Consider the following 20,895-nt stretch of genomic DNA (forward strand, 5'->3'; position numbering starts at 1 on the left):
CTGCACCAACTGCGGTAGGTAGTCAGCCAGCTCGTCATCAGTACTCGTCTCAACCCAGCTGACAGCCACCCGCCTCACCTCGGTGTCAGCAAACCTGCGCACACATTACACATTTGATGTCTTGACACAAACACAAGGTATAAATGGGAAAACTGCGCATACTTGGAGTCGAGCAGTTCCAGTGCAGTGACGGGCGGCAGCGGGGGCCAGTGGTGAAGCAATGAGTGGATGTGAGCCATGCTGGCCCAGTCCCAACTGGGGGCACTGGCCAGCACCTTGGGCAAGCTGCTGGGGTGATCCCTCCGGCAGTGGAGCCGGTGGTCCCAGAGGAGCTGGTGGTCAGCCCGCCTTAGCCTGCAGGGGGAGGGTCACATGTTAGGGACTGTCTTAGTACAATCATCAGGATAACTGCAGCTCTCCTTTTCTGGAGAGACTGCAAAGCTTGGAATGAGTTCACTGATCCTCCATGGACCAATGAATGCTTCAAGACCGGTGACACGATGCACTGGTCGGCAGCTGACCTCCCTGTATAAACTACATGCTGCTCTCCAGGGATCAGGCGAGCACCATAACACAAAGAGGGCAAACACAAAAGCCTTGTGCCCACATGGGCCGGAGACACAAATGGGGAAAAAAGCGGTTGCGGGCGGCGACGGTTCAATGAGAGAGAGCTCTGTGTTCGAGTGCCAGTTGTGGTTTTGGGCAGCGAGGAGGAGATTTGGCTGAGACTGGATCCGTTACAAAACACAAAACAGGGATGTGTGCCTGAGTGTAAACATCCCAGATTTTTTGTGGAATTATAGAAAAACCAGGAGCATGTGGGCTTAACATACTGTATATCTTTCTTTTCTCACTTTAATAAGAAGGCTGTTCCTTTCTTGTTGATGTTAATTTAAGTTGTTGTTTTGTGAAGCAGCATTTAATTTACCCAAAATTGGATGCTCGGCTGCAGATTTTCTCCAGTTTGCGTCGGAGGTCAGGATCAAGCTCCTCCTTTGGGCTGGGCTCTGGACTGGGAGCTTCCTGAGGTCCCACATACAAAACATCCAACGCAGAGTTGGGAAAATCCACCTGTTGGCGAGACCCTTAAATTATTCGCAAGCTGTATTCAAGCTTCCACATGTCAGCCATTTTATGAATCATGAAAAAAAAAAAAAAAAGTATGGTCGGCGGGCCTCATATAGGCTTAATTATAATCTCAACTGTATTATGATATTGTAATTATTTTACATATCGTTACTGTCCTGTGAAAAACATGTCATATTTTGATTTTTTTTTTTTTAATTTTCACGTTAATGCGATGTCTGTAACGCGGAAACCCCAATCACACCACTGCAGACTGGACCTCCACCACTGCAGGCGGGGACTCCACCATTGCTGCCCGGGCCTCCACCTCTGCTCGATAAGCCTCCAACTCTGCTAGCTGAACCTCCAGCAGTGGGTGAGTGCCGGTGTGGTTTATGCCCCAGAAACATTGTATTCAAGAAACAACGGTCTGCACATCTATACAGCACCCTTAACCAAGCCAAGGTACTCTGGGACCCACAACATAAGCCAAAAGGACTTGGCAGTCATTTAAACATTAGAAGCATTTTGCCAAAGTGTGACCAAGTTCATCATCTATTAAGTAACCTAAACCTGGATTTTTTATGCTTGTCCGAGACCTGGTTAAATATAAACTCACCGATGGCTGGACTGCATGTGCCGGGCTATAATATCTTTAGAAGAGAACGTGTGGGAAATCGGGGTGGAGGGGTAATGTTTTATATTAGGGAACAGTGCAAACAGATAGAATAGGTTTGTGTACACAACCTTGAATGTGTCAGTCTTAAAATTTCTCTTTCCCCACAAATGTCAATAACTAACTGGCATGTATAGACCTCCACCAGCTTCTAAGGCTTTCTATGTGGAGCTTCAGGCTCTACTTAAGCAATGTGACAAGAAATGAAGTAATCCTGATTATACATTTAAATAACATTTACTAATAATAATAATTAACTGGCTCGACAAATCAAATCGAAGACAGTTAAAATCGCTGCTAACTAATTTTAACTTTATTCAACTAATTAAAGGTCCTACTAGATGAAGTACTTCTTCTGAAACATCCATAGATCTTATCTTTTCCAATAAGTGTGAGAGGATTCAAAAGACATTCAATATGATCACAGGTCAGACCATAACTTCATTCTGGATCTCGAGAAAGCGAACTAAAAGTAGATACTCATGCGCTAAGAAAACAATATCAGAGCAGATGAGAATACCAAAAAGGGAGATTCCAAATTTGACACAGGCGCTAAACAATATCAATTGGAAGCATTATACCGCCCATAATCATGTTAGTGACAGCTGTAATATTTTCATGACTGTTATCCAAGGCACTGTGTCTGCATTTACAAGAAAATTAAAACAAAACCATCAAAATATAATCATCTCCCATGGTTAAATGAAGCCATACTGACATTAATGAAAAAACGAGATCATGCTCTTAAAATATCACTTACAACAAAAAGGGTTAATGACAGACAGACATTTACTTCTCTAAGAAATAAAGTAATAAAGGAAATTCGATCGACAAAAGCATTTTTTTTTTAAATCAACATAATAAGTACTGCGAAATTACAAACTAAAGAGATCTCGACAAATATTAAAAAACTGATAGGAAATACTTTAATACACAGAGAAATAAGGGAATTACAGTTGGAGGAGAAAATCATCCACGATCCAAAGGACATTGCTACAACTCTAAATGATTATTTTATAGACTCTTATTTTATAGCAATGTCCCTCAGATAGAATATCACCCACCAACATCACTGAACGCAGATAAACCCATTCTTAATCTGCGCATAGTTTCACAGGCACAGGTTGTCAAAGCTGTGTCTGGTCTCAAAAACTCCAAACCAAAAGATGCATTTAGTATGGATGTAACATTCCTAAAATATCACCAAGAATGTTTCAAAGTCTCTGAACCTTTTTACCAAACATCTTAACACCTGGCTGCTGGATGAACAACATTGTCATCACAACACTGCCTAGATTGCATGTATCAAGTTTGTCAAGTTTGTCTGTGTCTTGTGTTTTTTTAACTACTGTTGCCCTATTCATTCTATCTTGTGTTTTTAACATCAACCTGGCAAAGGGACTAAAGATGGAGATTAGCCTTTGGCTATAATCTTGCATATTTACATGTGCATGTTCATTAATATGTGTTGTCCCTCTTTTCAAATAAACTCAAACATAAAAAATAAGATAAAAAAAAAAAAAAAAATTATCTTAGCTAAGGGTAATTGTTTTTCACAGGACAGCGACGAAATACAAATATTACCTCATCTACAAAGGACTTGCCCCACCTGTCTGTTTTGAAAAAAACAAAAAACAAATGTGGACCTAAGGCAACTCACGCACATAACTATCTTACTAACCTGCAGCACAATTCTCTCTGCAGGCATTTTTTTGCGGCCGCCTGCAGAGCCGGCAGCAGCACCCTGTACTGACGCCCACAAACACAACAGTCGGGTGCCCCTGGCGAGAACCCTGTGAAGCACAGCCAGTCTCAAATCATCTGTATGTGCAGGATCTGAGACTTTTAATTATGACAAGATTATTTCCAACCGTCTGAAGTCAAATAGCGGCATTGACACTTTGCCCAGCATCTCTGGAGCTTTCCTCTGTTTGTTGGAGTCTGGGGATCCTCCAGCGTTCTGGTTGAGCACACCATACAGAGACAGGCCCAGGATGGACTCCAGCGGAAGGACTGCCACGGCGATTGGGAAATTGATCCTTGAACAAAATGATGAAAACCATGTGGTCGTTAATCACGGAGAGAAACAGGATACAAACACGGGATTCATCACTTACAGCTCGTCCCATTTTATGTGGTAGAAGTAGCTCCTGTATGTGCCAACTCGTTTGGACTGCACCGGCTTGAAGAGGTTCTTGCCGTTGTGGGTGAGGGAACACACCAGGTAGTATTTCTCATAACTGTAGCACATGCATGACATTAAGGAACATTAATTGAAAGCTTTTGTTGAATCTCATTTCTATGCTTTAAGCGGAAGACAAGTTTGGCCTCAACACACTATTTAGCAGTCAGTAACATCCACCTGAACATCCACACAAAGGCTCTTTTTGTTTCTTAGACATTCGTGTGCCCACGCACACCTGGGAACAAGTCTAATTTTAACACACATGTGTGGGTGCAGCAACCTGCAGACTGGAATTCTGTAAATTGCAGTTTCATCAACCCGATGCATTACATTGTTACATTTACATACTTATTTCCATTACAAAAAAATGATCTCGGAAATGCTGGACATTTCCTCTTTCAACATTCCTCAAACCTTAGAAGTAAGGGTAAATAAGGGTTACGAATCAAGGATTTAAGGTAGGTTAGGCTTTTAAACTTCAGTTCAAGTTAAATTAGGGTAAATTAAAGGCCAGTGTTAGGGTTCTAAGTCTGTGTGAGGGTTTGTGGCATGTTGACCTGGTGGAGATACTTTCTTCTTTCCTTCCTTCCTCAAATGTGTACCCGGCACATCTTTGTTTCCATTCTTCCTTCCTTAAACAAGTAATTCAGAAAGTGTATATCTACATTTGGCCGACCCCGTATATTAATTTGTCCACCCACACTGAATCAATAAATACAAGTTCAGACCCTATGTTGAGATCTTAAACAGTGTTACGAACACACAAAAAGTGAAACATTTACTCTCTGTGCCATCTGTGTTGGCAGCTCCAGCACTTGCCTGGCCGGGCCTTGCCTGTGGCCGCACCAGATGGACTACACACAAGCCAAATGCACACACAACGCGACCTCAAGACGAGAGCATTACATGACAAAAATGTCTGGCTACTCATATGTGGATGGAAAAACAGCAACAACGTTAGCTACCGGCTTAAAATAGAGCCGGGCTTGGAGTATGCAAAAGCCGGTTATTAGGATGAAAATTGCTACTGAGAGATGGAGTAGAAAAAAAAAAAAGCATAGAAATTTTCATGGTTGATTCCCAGCTACTGTGCTGTGAGAGATCACCAGGTGTTTCGCAAAAAATTATTCCATTCCATTTAATTAGCCCGTAAGTTACTTTGTTCATCCAACTACGAACTACTGCGACAGCGAGAGGGATAGTAGCTCTTCTAGATGATGAGGACACATGACACTGAAACGGAGTATCAGTACCGGCCATATAACAGAATAGCTTAAAACAGATATGACACAGTAAATTAGGGCTGCACAATATATCTAAAAAATATTAATATCGCGATAATGGCCTTTGCGGTATGCATATCGCAAAGACATGCAATAATTTTATGGAATGAAACGCTTTTATCTGAATTTGACCAGACAGATGCAAACTTAAATGTGCGTCGCCACCTAATAGTTGGACCTTATCTACGGGAATTACAATTAATTAACCAAAAACACATTTAAGCTTGCTTATTTGGCCGCATGAAAAACATGCACTTCTTTCATTAGATAACAAAAATGTCATTTCTTCAAGTACATGCTAAATATAGTTATCGCTGATTCGCTGCAGTCGACATCCATATCGCATGTTTTTCCAGTATCGTGCAGCTCTAGAGTAAATACCCAAGAGTAAATTGTGATAAGATAATTATTTCTGCATCTCTCCTTTTTGTGACATTTTTGTTTGGTGATGTGCCGTGACTATTCTCGAAAGAAAAATATGGCTCAGTAAAGGTTGGGAAACACTGGGTTCAGGTCAAGAATCCAATCTGATTTCCATTGTCGTTATTATGTGACATCACACTTCTGTCTCGGGCCGTTTTACTGAGTTGTTTTTGGGCGACCGACCAACGGACCAACAGACTAACTGACGGACCTAAATGACGGGCTGATTGAAAGACTGACGATTACAATCCAGTTTGTGGCGAAAAATTACGAACTGACGAATGACAGACAGGTACCCTGGCCGCTAACGGATCACGAATCACGGACCAGCAAAATATTGTAAAATGCCCACCTTTGGTATTTACCAGTTATATTGTATTACTGTATATCCATACGGTACAATTGTGTCTGTCTTTACCTGCTGACCCAGTTGGCCGGGATGCCGTGCAGGGCAAAGAGGGTGAACTGGAGGTGGTCCGTTGTTCCGGAGGCTTCTTTGCTGCTCCGCAGCTCCCCCATCGTTTCTCCATTCAGTGAGGGTGAGCTGACGGAGGTGGACGGCGCGCAGAAGGAGCGCAGGTAGAGCTTGGCCAAGTCATACACGGCGTGGGTGAGCAGCGCCATGCATTCATCCACTGGGCTGGTGTGCCCTGATGAAGAGTCAAAAATTGATTCAGCCAAAGTTTGTATGTTCATTCCACTTATTGTTGTGGAGGGGGTCGCCCTATACATTCATTACATTTTGCTGCAAATCTGGAAAAAAAGGTTTATGACAGAGCAGGGGTAGACAAACCTGATTTTTAATATGGGCAGATGGAACAGGTCATTTGTAGACGAGCCTAATTAATTAATGAGTAGGCAACATTGTTTATTTTAATAACTAATAATTCTCATTTTAACTGTACTATTTAATCAAGTTCCAATTCATTAAATGATATATTTGTTGAATTTGATGTATTTGTAAAATTACTTAATATACTTTTACTTTCGATATTTTGTACTTACAATACATTAATTAAACCATTTAAAAAGCTAAATGTTGACGTGCAACGATTAATGAACAACTAATCGATTATCAAATCAATTATCTTTGATAACACTGAGGAAAACTTTTTGTTGAGTTACGTCTGACAGCTGTTTGTTGGGGTGCGGAATCCAAAACTGATTCCAGTTTTTCTCTATAGCCACAGGGGGTAAGCGTCATCACAGTTGGCCGACGTCAGATTGATTTATCTAGGCCTTTAGGTTGCACGCTACCAAAAAAAAAAAGTGTCGTGAATCTACACAAAAAGAATTTCACTTTTTGATTTGAACAACTGAAATTTTCATTTATTGAGATGCACCTCTTTTCAACAGTGCATTTAGTTGAATTTCACAAAGGTCGAAACAACACTGAGAGCCATTACAGTTATTATAAACAACACTGACGGCACACTTAAATGCAAGTTGTAGGTGTGTATGGTTCTTACCATTTGCCGTCTGCCCAGATGATGGGGACCCCATCTAAAAAGGTAAGGCATGATCATTTTCAAGGAGCACATATCATGTATACAAATATGATGTGCGTGTCTGCTTTAAAGCCCACCATTGGAGAGCGTGTCCTGGGCAGGTTGACGGAGTGTCGCAGCCTTTTGACGGCCTCTGCAATTGCCTGAGTCTCCACCTCGTCCAGAGCGCAGCAGAAGTTTTTCACTGTCTGCACCACCCGGTCCACAGTCTTGTACTGAGTGCTCTGAATTTAGAGATGCAGATGTGTTGTATTGGGTGTGCTAACAGAGGTTCTAACAACCTTGTGGTGTTTTGTGGAAAATGGGCCTTGATACATGCCATGTGCAACCATTAGCAAATATTACAACAGTGGATTAACCCATTAAGGCCGGGAGCAACCTTGTGGTGTTTTGTGGAAAATGGGCCTTGATACATGCCATGTGCAACCATTAGCAAATATTACAACAGTGGATTAACCCATTAAGGCCGGGAGCGCATAAACGCATTTCTACCACTAGAGCCGGGAGCGCTGTTGCTTCTTTCTACCCTTAAAAGCCAGGAGAGCGTAAACGTCATTTTCTCTTTTGGAATCCATTCCTCGGTCTCTTAGCCAATGAAATGCATCAGAATATACATGTGACGGTGTCATGAGCACTCTGAGGATGTCCGGAATTTTTTCAAGCATTAATGGCGGCTGCAGATGATCGCGGGAGCTCTGAAATAAGTAACGCCACCGATATAGACAATGTGCTTGTGGACCTTGAACCAGTGGAACCGGTCAAACTTGTTATATGGTTAAGATATACTGTATGTTTGTAGACAATGACGAAAGACAGCTTTCTAACAGAATATAGGACGGTAATTACCACTCGATTTTTACATTTAAATTAAAAATAGTGCTTTTCTTCTAGTGGCAAGTCTATGTGAAAGCCACATGTCTAAGATCTCAAATTATTTTGGAATTATGTTTCTATCTGCTAGAGGGCTGAGATAAATTATTTTGTAGGTGTTGAATTTCCGGGAAAACTTCAGGTTTTAAGAGCGTGATTCCAAAGTCGACATTAGGCTTAGAGAGATGATTAGCCAGGCATAACGTGGAACCAGGAAGGCGTACAGCAAAGGCAGACGGTGACAATTGAATTACCGTACCGTATTATTAAGCGCAAAATCAATGAACAGGTCTGTTTTAAAAATGATGCGCATGAGAATGACAACACAAACGTAATAGGAATGAATTAAAGATGCTGAACTGAAAAGCTGACTTTCACCTATACATAGGGCGCACTACATCACAAGGCGCACTGTCGATTTTTGAGAAAACTGAAGGATTTTGATCCGAAAAATACAATAATTCCCACATGAATTACAAATAAAGTCCGGTTAAGAATAAAAAATACTGTACATTGTTCAACTTTCATTTTCATCCCAGACTCGCAACATTACCTCATTTTGTAGGCAGATATTGACTTGGTTGTGATAACCTTCCAGGTAGTCGGTCAGGCCTTGTCTGGAAGCACAGAGGTAAAGAGCAAAGTGAAGTTATGACCATGTACTGTGGAATGATGTGTGTGGACTGATTTTGTTTTATAACATCTTTCTGTGATGTAAAAAAAATGCTGTTTTCATATATCAAAAACCTTTATTAAAAGCCTGCTTTATGAGGTCACTGGCTTTTAAAAGTGTGGAGACCACAGATACATTTTGTCTGCGACTGAATTAACTTGTAACATCTGAGTCGGGCATTCTTAAAACTGGGCCTGACTTGAGCATTTGTTATACTGTATCTTCCGATTACAGTCAGGGAATGCCTGATTGCTGGATGTCTACCCTGAGATCTTATCCTGAGGGATTATCCTGTGGTGTGGGGTGTGTTAAGAGTGATTTTTCCCTCCCCAACATGCTCTGAAAATGGCCGATCTGACATTTGTAAATGTTAAACCTGTTCAACAATTACAATGACAAATCCCTCTATGTGTCGTCAACAGAGTTCGACCAATCCACAAACTCTGTGATTGTGACGAAATGGAACAAATGCCAATTAGGACCTTTGTTGGCCGTCTGTCTAATCAACTAAAGCACACCTTTTCCCCTCATCTCAGACTTGAATAGATACTATGTTTTTTATTTATTATATTGTAAGTAATGCAGTATGCCTGTTTTGCCTTGTGTTATTTTCTTTGAGGAGACTACTGGAACAGTACATTTGCCTTGTGGATGAATAAATATCCATCCATCCATCACACCATAAGAGCTGTAAGCACACCCTTTCCAATTTTCCTCATCGTGTGTGGTCTCTCACATTTTAAAAATTGGTTAAGTAAAATTGCTATGCGTTTACTGTTCTTTAGCAGGTATCAGAATGACTTTTTCAGATTTTTTTTCCTCAAGCTGCTGAGCCTCCCTTGAAGGCCTCTGGTGTCTGCCAGTGAACCCCAACAATGGAAAACCATTGCCTTAGAGTTGACAGAGTAGATGTTACAACATCGTCTATGATGTTAGCGCTCTTTGTTAGAACATAGTGTTATAGTATTCCAACACTATTTTGTCCCATTCCAAGCATTTCCTGGCTCACAACATCCCGTCCGTCACTTACTCAAGTGTCGGGCCTTGTTACCTTGTGGCTGTCTCCTTAAACGGTCGCTCCACATAGCTTTGGTGTCTCTCCAAATTAATGGACGCATTGTCATCATCCACCTGTGTTGGTACAAAAAAACAGAAAAGATTGAGAAGCTGATTGTGGAAAAAACAGACATACAAGCAGGACCGCCGGATTGACAATGAGGATGAATGGTGGGACCGAGAGAGAGGTTAAAGAGGACATTTTAGCGAACATGGAAATGACTTACAGTGCGAGCCAAGTCCCGTCTCATGGTGGAGTGAGAGAGAAGCTGTAATGTGATCTCATTCTCCCACTTCCTGCAGTTCTGGACGTACTCATGGCTGCCCAGGCTGTGTTTACTGCCACGCGGGACAACACAGATGCAAGGTTACGCGAAGCATAATAATGAATGGGCACTTATAATTGGGGAGGGAAATGGAATGATGACATGAGACAACCGCCCGTGAAAGTGCAACGTCACTGCATGCATAGAGCTCACTTCTGCAGCACTTCCTCCCGGCCGCACACTTTGAGGAGGTAGCTGGAGAAGTCCACCTGGTCCAGGTCGTCATGGACCCAGCAGAGGGTCTGACTGATCAGGAGCTCCACTGGAGAATTCACTGTGGCGTGAAAAAGAGCGACTGATGAACAGATGAAGGTAAATGAAGCGGGAAGGGCAGAGGCAATGCGGGTAGATATGATTTATAAACCTAATTTTGGTTTTAGTAAACACATGAGCAATGAAAGTGAGGGAAGCAGGTAAGACAAGAATATTTATTGACTGCATGTAACTTTGTGGTCAATTATTTTATTGTTAATTTTATACTCTACGGTCAACAGGTGAGCGAGAACGCTCACTGGACACTTCATTAGGTACACAGGTGACACACAAAAAATCTTTACAAGAATATGTTCTATGGAGCCCCACTAGTCTAAACTCGGCATTCTGATTGATAATGTGTTTGTGGAATATGAGTCAAATCCCCCCAGTTTTGTTCATCACAGAGGGCGGCCAATTTGCCACTTGCATGTCAACTGAAAATTACATCACAGTTGCTCAGGGCTCAGGTAATGACCAATCACAGCTCGCCTGTTTTCTGAAGCTGAGCCATGATTAAGGCCTAGATACAGCAATCCAACATCGGACGTCGGCAAGCATTGGGGGTTCTGATTGCGCCGACTGATTGATGTAGCGAACACCGTCGTAACATCGGACCTCGCCAGGAAGCATCTGGTGGCCGTTTCAGCATGTTGAATCGCCGTCGTGAGATTTGGTCACTCTGATTGGCTGTTAGCTAGCGGATCAGCGCACGGTGTACGAACGGGAAGTGACAAATGCGGATAAACAGTGAGCGAGCAAGTACAAGAGCGAGGGTTAACAATGTAAGTATTTCACGATACTGTCAAGAACGTGAAGGTTTACTTCGCATGGGAGTTCAACATGAGCGAAAAAATTTTCTGAATGCATTGTTTACGTTTTTATAATCCACCTCCGGCCAATAGCTTTACGGTTGACTTATTCTAAGCATGAGGAATAGTGACTACCGCCGCCGATGGTATGGAGGGGTATTACATCTCACACATGCACAGAAGGTACTTTTAATGGTCAGCGTCGCTGTCTGTCGTTGCGGTGTATATTTCCAGCGTGACGTGCTGACAGTTGGCCCGGCGCCGCGGGGGGGGGGGGGGGGGGGGGGGGTAAGCGTCGCTCACAGTTGGCCAAAGTCGGATTGGTCTACCTAGGCCTTTAGTCATTACCTGATCCTTGTGTTGTCATTTTCAGTCGACAGAAGTGACAAAATGGCCGCCCCCTGAGATGGCTAAAAACGGGCGGATTTTACTGCTCATATTCTCATATTCTACAAATGCTAAATTAATCAGAATGCAATGTTCAGGCTAGTGGAGGCGCACATCACATGCTATTGTAAAGGAATTTTTGGGGTTGACTTCCTCTTTAAAATGTGCAAAGTCAGTCAGGTTTGCCTCTTGTTGCCATTTTGTGTGTTTATACAAGCACTTAAGGTCCAAAAAGGGTAGTTCCTTTACGTTCAGCAGATACAAGACTTAACTTTACTACTGGGTTGTCGACCCATTCTTTAAATACCTCGGCCAACTGTAAAAAGCATAGCGCAGGAGCTTATGTTTCAATTTTCCTAGGTTGGCTGGTTGGTTAGAAGGATTTTGTCGAAGCATCATAATTTGCAAAGTGACCCATGGGCAGGGTTGATAAATTTGAGATGTGCATTACTGCCGCCAACAGTACTGGAAGGAACTATACCTCATGATTTTTCCAATTATATGAGTCAGGCGCCAAGCATGTTTAGGGTGTTTGTGGTGCCTTGGTGAAGGCCTCACTTTCACTTTCCACTTTCATTCTGGAATGCACGAGGAAATCCAGAAGATTTCCGGTGGGATTCATTGTGGTCCGCCATGTTTATCTAGTTATCTTCTAAAGGACGAATTTTTGATACAGCTCTTGCATTAGATTACTCTTTGAACCGTGACCGGTGAACACATACATCTCCTTCCAACCTGCTAATGGACATGTCATGTTTTGAACAGGATCATAAACCAAATCAAACTTGTTCTCGGTTCAAAGGAAATACAGCAGCAGAGTGATGTTGAAGGGTATTTAGTGGCAGAGGTTGCACTGAAGGTGTAGTTTGTTGACAAAAAGAAGCTTATTTTGGTCTGTTAGCGTTTTTGAAAGTGGCTCTATTAATGTATGGATGCAAAACCAGAAAAGGCTCATCCCCAAAAAGAAAGTGGCGTATTATGTGAGACATTCAGAGATGGAGACCACCCCGGATCCAGTAATAACAGCCCTCCACCCACCAATGGAATGGAGGCTATTTCTTTTCAGCCCAGAATTGTAGCTCACAGTCAGGGCAAGACATGACGGCTGCCAAGCAGCTTTTTAAACTGTGCCACAGGTTGTGGGCCCCTATGAGCTAGCGAGAGAAATCCCAGCAGGGCATTTTTAGTGGCACCATATAGGAGAGAAAAGTGCCTCAACTCAATAAGGAACACATTTAACAGCCTTTCCAATCCATAGCATCCTAAAATATCTACTCTGTGAAATCCCCAAAAAAGGAAGCACAGTATATAGTATTTGTAGTCAGCATAGGCACGATGACGAGGTGAAGTAGGGAAGCTGGGAGAGTGCTTTTTGGGAAGTGTGGAAGGAAGGAAGTTTCTTTGTCTTGAGCAAGGGAAGAGTAGGTCAGTCGGCCAGATGCACCACATGATGGTGCTGAAGGCTATTACTGGAAATCAGTCGTGGGCAGGATTGACAATATGCTCTACGCACCCGCAAAGCACACAGTGGTTGAATGTTTATCTTCAGAGAGACAGAAAGACACAGGCGGTGTTATTAAAAGCCTAACTATTTTTTTTAATTTGTGGGATACCCCACACATGTCAAAGAAAAAGGAGCCTATAACCTTCACCCTTTGTCAGTTTTATTGTAGTGTAATGACTTGAGAGACACATTACAAGGTCAACACAACCATGTATTTGTGTCTGGCAACTGTGCCAGCTTCAGGTAATTTCCCCAATTGGCTATTATTCTGTTCATGCCACAATCACAGAGTCCGTGAATTGGCCAAACCCGGGTGTTCATTCCACACATAAGGACTTTCCATTGTAAATATTGAACATTTTTTAAATGAACAAATGGCTGGGAGAGGAAAAACAAAAAGATCACTCAACATAGCCCACACCAGAGGCCAATGGATCAGTAATCTATCTTTCCTGACAGATTTGAAAGAGGGAATGATGCTCAAATTAGGCTTCATTGTCAGTATGCGTGTACCTCTGCTCAAATCACACAATAGGCCAAGGAGTGAGCTTGGTGTCGGGAGTGTGTGAGGTGTCAGCTGGTATCAGCGCTCCTGGGAAGGAAACCAAAATTGTTCGAAACCTTGAAAACAAAGCCCCTCCCAACTGAGGGTACATTTATGCACAAAAGGAACACGGTGTACTTACTATGAGACACACAAACAAAAAAAAAAGAAAAAAAGTGGAGTGGGGTGATGAGTTTGGACAATCTCCTCCTTTGGTGCTCTATAATCATGAAGCACTCACTCTTAAAAGCACAGGGACGTTTTTTGGGGGCTGACCTCAATGTTATCAAAGATAATCCGGGAACAAATGCCTTTGAAATATAAAACATTTTGTCCCTCACAGAACTTACCATCACAGGTAAAGGTCACGGGCTGCTGAGAGTCAGAGATCTCAATGGACACCTTCACGGAGCAGCTGGTGTCGCCTCCGGCGTCCCTCTGGGCAATTACGGGACTGCGGAAGTATCCGGGGTTGGTGGCCGTGTTGCCGTGAGGGAATTTGGAGCGCAGGCTACAAGGGACCCAACAATAAAATTGAGTATGTGTGCATGCATACATGTATGTACATAATTCTGCCTTTAAAAAAATAATGGCAAGTTTTGATTGACGCTAGTCATTATTGTGGTTGTGACCAACTGTACTGTATCATACTGAGCTATTTCTAACATACTATGAAAAACTGTCATCCAATGTTTATTGCCTTTTAAAATGCCAAAACATTGAAATGTTGTCTCTTTATTTACCTTAATTTTGGCAAAAAGTGGCTGGGAGTGTTTATTTACTCAAATGCAAATGAATGTCTTTTCGGGGGCTTTTACTTGTACACATACAATTTTGGGGATAAGAATTTTAAAAATTTCAGGTCAAAGTGGAATCCCTCCATACATTTTCTATGGCACTTGTGCACATTAGGGTTGCAGGTGAGCTGGCGTTTACACCAGCTGACTTTGGGGGCAAGCTGGACTGGTCAACAGTCAACCCCAGCGCACTTGCAGACAAACCAACAGTCACACTCACACCTTTGGACAATTTAATAGCTGACAAACAATCATAAAATATTTAAACCAATTTAGTCTTTAATATCACGTTTCAGAATGTGGGAGGAAGCCGGAGAACCAGATAAAACCTACACACGCGCTTGAAAGAATAGTTTAAAGTCTTAATACAGACAGTTGTAAACATTTTTGGGGAGGGCATAAATTCCTTAAAGATGAAATCAACTCAAACATATTTTCTTCTAGAATATATTCCCAGGAGGCCCACTAGTTGAAACACAGCATTCTGATTAATATTGCGTTTGTGAAATATGAGTTAAGCAGCAAAATCCACCCATTTTTAGCCATCTCAGGTGGTGGCCATTTTGTCACTTCTCTCGACTGAAAATGACATCACAACTCCTCAGGGCTCAGGTAATGAACAATCACGGCTCAGCTTCAGAAAAAAGGTCAGCCGTGATTGGTCCTCACCTGAGCCCTTAGCAGTTGTGATGCCATTTTCAGTCGACAGAAGTGACAAAATGGCCGCCCCAGAGATGGCTAAAAACGTGTCGATTAACTCTTATTCCACAAAGGCAATATTTATCAGAATACCTTGTTTCAACTAGTGGGCTTGTATAGAACATATTCTTCAAAAAATATGTTTGGGTTGACTTCCTCTTAAGGTTTTTGTCAATTCGCAGCAGTGCCGTCCCTACTAATGTACAGTATATACTATAGTTTCACTCCAGAATTCAACAGGCAATTAAGAGAGAACAATGCTGCCTGGACGTCATACCTCGCGACGTCTTTGCAGAAGGCCACCACCTCCAGGTTCTGAGCGTCTTCTTGTTCCAGGGCATCATTCTTCACTAGACCTTTGCCTTTACCCTTTTCCTGATTGTGGCAAAACACACACACACACACACACACACACACACACACACAGTGTGGAGGAATTACAAACACACTAAAAACACACAGAGGAACACCCCAGATGAAAACTTGTACACACCACTGCGACTGCTCTGACGTCAGCCTTCAGTGTTTTAATTCCAGGAATGTTGATAGTGTACTATGACAATGAATCACAAGTGAATTCGAGCGTGACACCTTACTTTGGAACAGAAAGGCCTTAATGGTTCACACACGATCTCGGAAGTGTTGTGGGGAAACGTGGATACGGTGTCTCTCAAGCACACACACGCACTTGCAAGATAAGCGGATTGCTGCCGGGAAATCGCAGTAACACTTTGTGCTATTTTACGGGACTGTCTGACTCGAGGAATGCACTTCCCGTGGCACAGGAAATGCACAGCGCAAGAGCCCTGGCTCTGCAAAGTGCTCAGTCACAGCTTTGGAAATGTGTGACTCTGACATCAGTGCTGGCGAGGGGCAAGAGAGGAGCAGGAGGAGGAGGGGGTGGTGGTGGTGGAGGAGGAGGAGCAGGAGGAAGAAGAAGAAGAGGAGGAGGAGGGAGGGAGGGAGGTCTGGCGAAATGTTTGGAATGTGGATGCAATCGTCGTTTCCTCCCATCCGAAACGTTTTGAGTGTTTGAACTCACAAAACCGCCTGTTGTGCTTGCAAGTGTGTCACAATAACACTAAAAAGATTTCCTGAAATACTTGAAGATCAGGTCATCGAGTTCAAAGTGAACCCCGTAAAACACCATTTGAAAAGAAAGATAACGAGGCTGTCAGGCATGTGCTGTTTCGCTAGGCTCGTTCGCTGTAGCCTGTACTCGAAATGGAAAAAAAAGTATCCTAGCAAAGCTTTGAGGTAGAAATTCTATTGGTGATTGAATAATTGGAAAATTCAGGATCGACCTGAAATGCACTATTGTATACCCTTTTTAAGTGATTAATTAATTTGAACTTGTTCAACTCTTGAGTGTTTCACTACTGCTGGCACAACTTGCTGTTCTCTAAAAAGGAACTCGACTGAAAAATTCAAAACAGTTGTTTGACTCATGAATCGCAATGCACTTGCAGCCGTTTACTGAATGAGACAAACACAAAAATACAAAATGAGGACTCTTGCAGTGAGCTGCTGTAGGCCACGAGCAGAACCAGCCAAGCTGATTCCAGATTCTGACATCACTCACTCAGTCACGCCCCTTAAAGTCACACATCCAACACATTTTTACAGAATGTACAGTAATTGCACTTTATAAAACCAGTCTATTGCTTTACATTTTCCATTACTATACTTTTTACCAGGATTGAGCGATTATGGCAAATAATCTAATATCGATTTTTTTCTTTCAGAAAATTGGGATAGCACGGTATCATTATCTGAGAGTAAAATATTGGCTGTTAGATGTGATAGAGAGGACAACGGCAGGCTCCGTCTGAAGCACCACCACCTAATCTACACGCGTCTGCCTTAGAGGGGGAATGTACGGGACTCGGTGGACTGGTGGTCCCAGGAGAGCAGCTACATTAAATAATTTACATTAAAAGATACTGAGAACACTTTCAATAAATAAAATACCTTTAATAGCTACACAAACGGCAAGTAATAATCATCTGAGGCAATGAAGTCTTTGCCAAAGCACAAGCCGTCAAATTGAGATGGGCTATAACGCTTAATTGTTACTTAGCTTAGTGCTATTATCTTTATTAAAAACAAAAAACTGTGATGTTTTGGGTGGCAAGGTGGCTGAAACAGATTCATGGTGTCTCATTTTATCTGAAAGGTTACATTTTTACTGAAGTGAAATCTTATGGAGGTCACAACCGTGAGGCCCCTTCAGCTCCGTGTAGGCTCAGCTGACCTGATGTAACAGCAGGAGACGGCAGGAATCTCAGCACGTCACTCGGGGAGTTTTAACAGTGGTCCTGCGTCTCCCTAAATCGCAGGGGAGACCGGCGACACACATTCTGTCGGCCATCGCTACACCGATGCTGAGGTTTCAATTTTGAGAAGTTACCTTGGCTTTTATAGCGATTAGCGAGTGACATACTGTAAGCGAAAACAAACACAGGCTGAATCAAACAAACAGTGCAGTGAGACAGGCCCGTCTTTGTTCAACCGCTCATGTGATTCCCACATTGGTTAAAAAGCCTTCTCCCTTTCATCGCTGTGTTACAGTGCCGCTGGTGCAGCGTGGTGGAGACTACGACTGTGAGCAAGGCCAATGTTCACACGATGAGTTGGAATGTGACAAACTGGGCAGACCGTCACGGCCAGAAGGATGAACTGCTGTGTGTGACAAACATACGTTTGACACCAAATAGCCCATTGAGCACAATATGTTTGAGATTAACATACTTTAAATGGGACATATTAAAAGGATCATAGAAAACAGAGTTTTTAATAGGTGGTGTACAAATACAGCTAATATATTGTTTAAAATTGTGATCTATTTAAGAGCGGAATTTCTCAAATCAAATGCATGACGAGCTCAGGTTCAGTGAGTATTATGCATACCTGTCAACCTCAGCCAATTGCTCCCCTTGATAATGATTGCAAGTCCCCTTATTAAACGATAATAATTCTTACAAACAACGCGGCACCTGTTGACTCACAGAAAGACAGACTATGTAGAATAAGGACAAGACGAGAAGACAAGAAATGGGCAAGACGAGATCGGTCTAACAAAAAAAGATTAAAATAAATAAATAAATAAATCCCGTACAAAAATTGTTATGCGGCGTACACAATTTGAAATGATCAAAAAAAACATAAAATACGGGAAAAACGTATAAATTGACAGGTAGGATTATGCCCCTTCTTTGACTTTTTGTAGCCCTTTTTTTTGTGACGGCCTTAATAAGGGGCTGATAAGACTTGAAAAGACGAAGAATATCCCACAGGGAGTTACATTAACAACATCAAATGGGATGAATCACCTTTGTGTCTTATCATTAAAGTTACAGCAAGATTTTAACTCAAACGTATTTTTATATTCGTATGATAGTTAAGAATGTTTAACAAATTAAACTATTGCTTTTGCAGTTAAGTTTTTCTGATTGCAACTGGTGATCAACCGGCACTGCGTATCATTTTGTGTTCCGCCTTCTATACCTTGCCCGTCCTGAGTTGGAGATCACTCAATAAAATATAAAATAAAATAAAAATCAATAGATTTGCATCTCTAGTAGGTCAATAACTGCTTTGATAGAGGACAACAATGCCTGAAAAGAAGACAAATTGCAAGCAGTCAGCAGAGCATGTCTCCCTTCTGCTTGCAAACATGCAAATCAATGCGACTAAGTGCTTGTTGCAAGCTGTGCAGACTCAAAACAAATCAGCTTCCTCTTTCGATCAGGAAATGACCGTTGGGTACAATTTGCCCTTCCTACAATGAACTAAAATCTAAAAATAAAAAGAGATTTTAGCTTTATCAACAAAGGGCAAGCACAAGAAAAAACACCTCACATGTAAGAAGTCTGGCCTGCTGTTTATCTTTCACAGAATTCTTTTGTATCTCATAGTCAGTAAACAATAAGGCTGGGGAAAAAATATCGTTTTGCGATGTATCGCAATCATTTTACTGCCGATACCATGTATCGGTACGTTGATGAAGTATTGATACTTTTGATACCTTATGTATTACCCTGTTTGTGTTTAATTGTTTGTGTTTAATTGTATGTGAGTGTGTGTTTGTGTGTGCGTGTGCGTATGCGTGCGTGTGCATTTGATGGGAGCACTATTCAAGCTGTACACGACTTGGCCACTTGGGAAAGTGTGGGTCCTCGTATCGAGAAACGTTTTGTTACATTGAGGTGTAGAAGATAAGTGATGCTACATTGAGGAGTAGAAGAAAATCACGATCGAGTTTCGTAGCTACAACTTGGTTGTTGGCAACATAGAAAGAGCGTATGCCTGTGAGTATTGTTTGGACGCTTCTCTGTGTGCCTTCCTGCAACGTTTGTAGATAAGTGCTCGTTGTTTGAGGGAATAAAGTGCCGCAATTAGCACGCTAATTTTTGTTTGCGAGTTAATGGCATTTTCATTGTGCATTAGTCATGAGCTAGCAGGAAATAAAACGAAGTACATGTACTGTGATTTATGTTCGAAAATGCACTATTTGCAATTCTCTTTCTTTTGTGTGTTTAGTTTTACAGTTTACTTCAACTGGAGTGTAATAAACAGCTTGAAACCAGCAACATAGGGCTCTTTTTAAGGGACTATTCGCTATCTGCCAAACTGTACTCAGTCTGCTCAGGGAGGGCAGAATACGTATGTTGGATTATGTTTTGCACATTCTATAACGTACTTTTGGAACATTTGAGGTCCTTAAAGTTAAGCTTTGCGATTGTTGTTTTATTTGTATTTTTCTATCTTACATTCCTGTGTGTCAGTTACTGGAACAGTTTAGCACATTTACATCGTGACACTTGAAATGTCAAATGGCACTTAAGTTAAAACTTTGGAAACACATTCCTCAGTTTTTTGAATATATTTTTTTACAATATTTAGATATCGCAATACATATCGGATCACAACCCGAGTAGTGTATCGGGATCCGGATCAGACCGGGACAAAAGTGTATCGTCCCAGCCCTAGTAAAAAAGGTGAAAACTTGTGAAAAGCTGAGCTTTCTGTCAAGTGACTCGTACCGTTGTTGACATCCCTGCACAGCAACGGCAAGCATCCACAATGCCAAGTGCACTGCAGCATACTTAAGGTGTAATTAGAGCACTGAATAAAAGATCAAAAGAATCTGGGGTGGGGGGGGGGTCTGCAAGGGTGGGAGGAGAGAGTTCAGATGGTTCATTGTACTCTGGCTGGCATCGAAGGGAAAAACACTCACTGAATTTAAGATTAAATTGCCCGAGCAGATAAAGATCATCATGAGGACAGACAAAGGCAGGCAGGCAAGTGGGAACACGCTTGATCAGTCTGCGATGGTAAAACGCTCCAGTGTGTTTGTGCTATGTCCCAAAATTTTGCTGACACATCAGAGAGGTGCGGCGTCTGAGGCAGTCAAGCATTATAAAGCGAGTGGCATTGTATGGATGCACTCTTCGGATACAGCCATAAGCAGTTTTAAGAGCTTTAAAAAACAACAACCAAAAAAACATTACCCCAAATTGGCCAGAAACATTTTAACTACCACAGATTGTAAAGGGCAGATCAAATTCTTGAGTAGAATTGTACAAAACTTGAAAGAGAGTAAGTATCACCGGGGCAAGAAAATACACATCAGCCCGCTGTTGGTGTTGACATAAATGAACAATAAGCAGCCTTAAAAATATATTTTTGACTTAACCTGGGTCTATTTTAGGAAACCATCCCTTTCTTGTTTTTATATTCATGCACTTGAAACTATTGTGGGAATGACTGTCTCTGTATATCACACAACCAAAAAACAAGTGAAAATGGCTACCAAACAGCATATGGTAATTT

General features: G+C 42.0%; 1 protein-coding gene across 2 annotated transcripts in view; it reads right to left on the reverse strand.

Moving 5' to 3' along the window:
* Positions 1-20,895, reverse strand: part of pik3c2a (phosphatidylinositol-4-phosphate 3-kinase, catalytic subunit type 2 alpha) — a 39,009-nt gene that overhangs the window by 10,451 nt on the left and 7,663 nt on the right. For both annotated transcript variants that reach the window (XM_086027744.1, XM_086027745.1), the window contains exons 3-17: positions 15,338-15,435; positions 13,915-14,075; positions 10,219-10,339; positions 9,967-10,078; positions 9,735-9,814; positions 8,564-8,627; positions 7,218-7,364; positions 7,102-7,135; positions 6,051-6,282; positions 3,859-3,981; positions 3,613-3,780; positions 3,423-3,534; positions 929-1,071; positions 163-354; positions 1-94 (exon numbers count right to left, since the gene is read on the reverse strand). In XM_086027744.1, the coding sequence (XP_085883870.1) occupies positions 1-94; positions 163-354; positions 929-1,071; positions 3,423-3,534; positions 3,613-3,780; positions 3,859-3,981; positions 6,051-6,282; positions 7,102-7,135; positions 7,218-7,364; positions 8,564-8,627; positions 9,735-9,814; positions 9,967-10,078; positions 10,219-10,339; positions 13,915-14,075; positions 15,338-15,435 (1,881 nt within the window). The remainder of the gene's footprint in view (positions 95-162; positions 355-928; positions 1,072-3,422; positions 3,535-3,612; positions 3,781-3,858; positions 3,982-6,050; positions 6,283-7,101; positions 7,136-7,217; positions 7,365-8,563; positions 8,628-9,734; positions 9,815-9,966; positions 10,079-10,218; positions 10,340-13,914; positions 14,076-15,337; positions 15,436-20,895) is intronic.

Source organism: Filicampus tigris, chromosome 4, assembly GCF_054856515.1.
Source record: "Filicampus tigris isolate MCC_2025a chromosome 4, RoL_Ftig_1.0, whole genome shotgun sequence".
NCBI lineage: Eukaryota > Metazoa > Chordata > Actinopteri > Syngnathiformes > Syngnathidae > Filicampus > Filicampus tigris.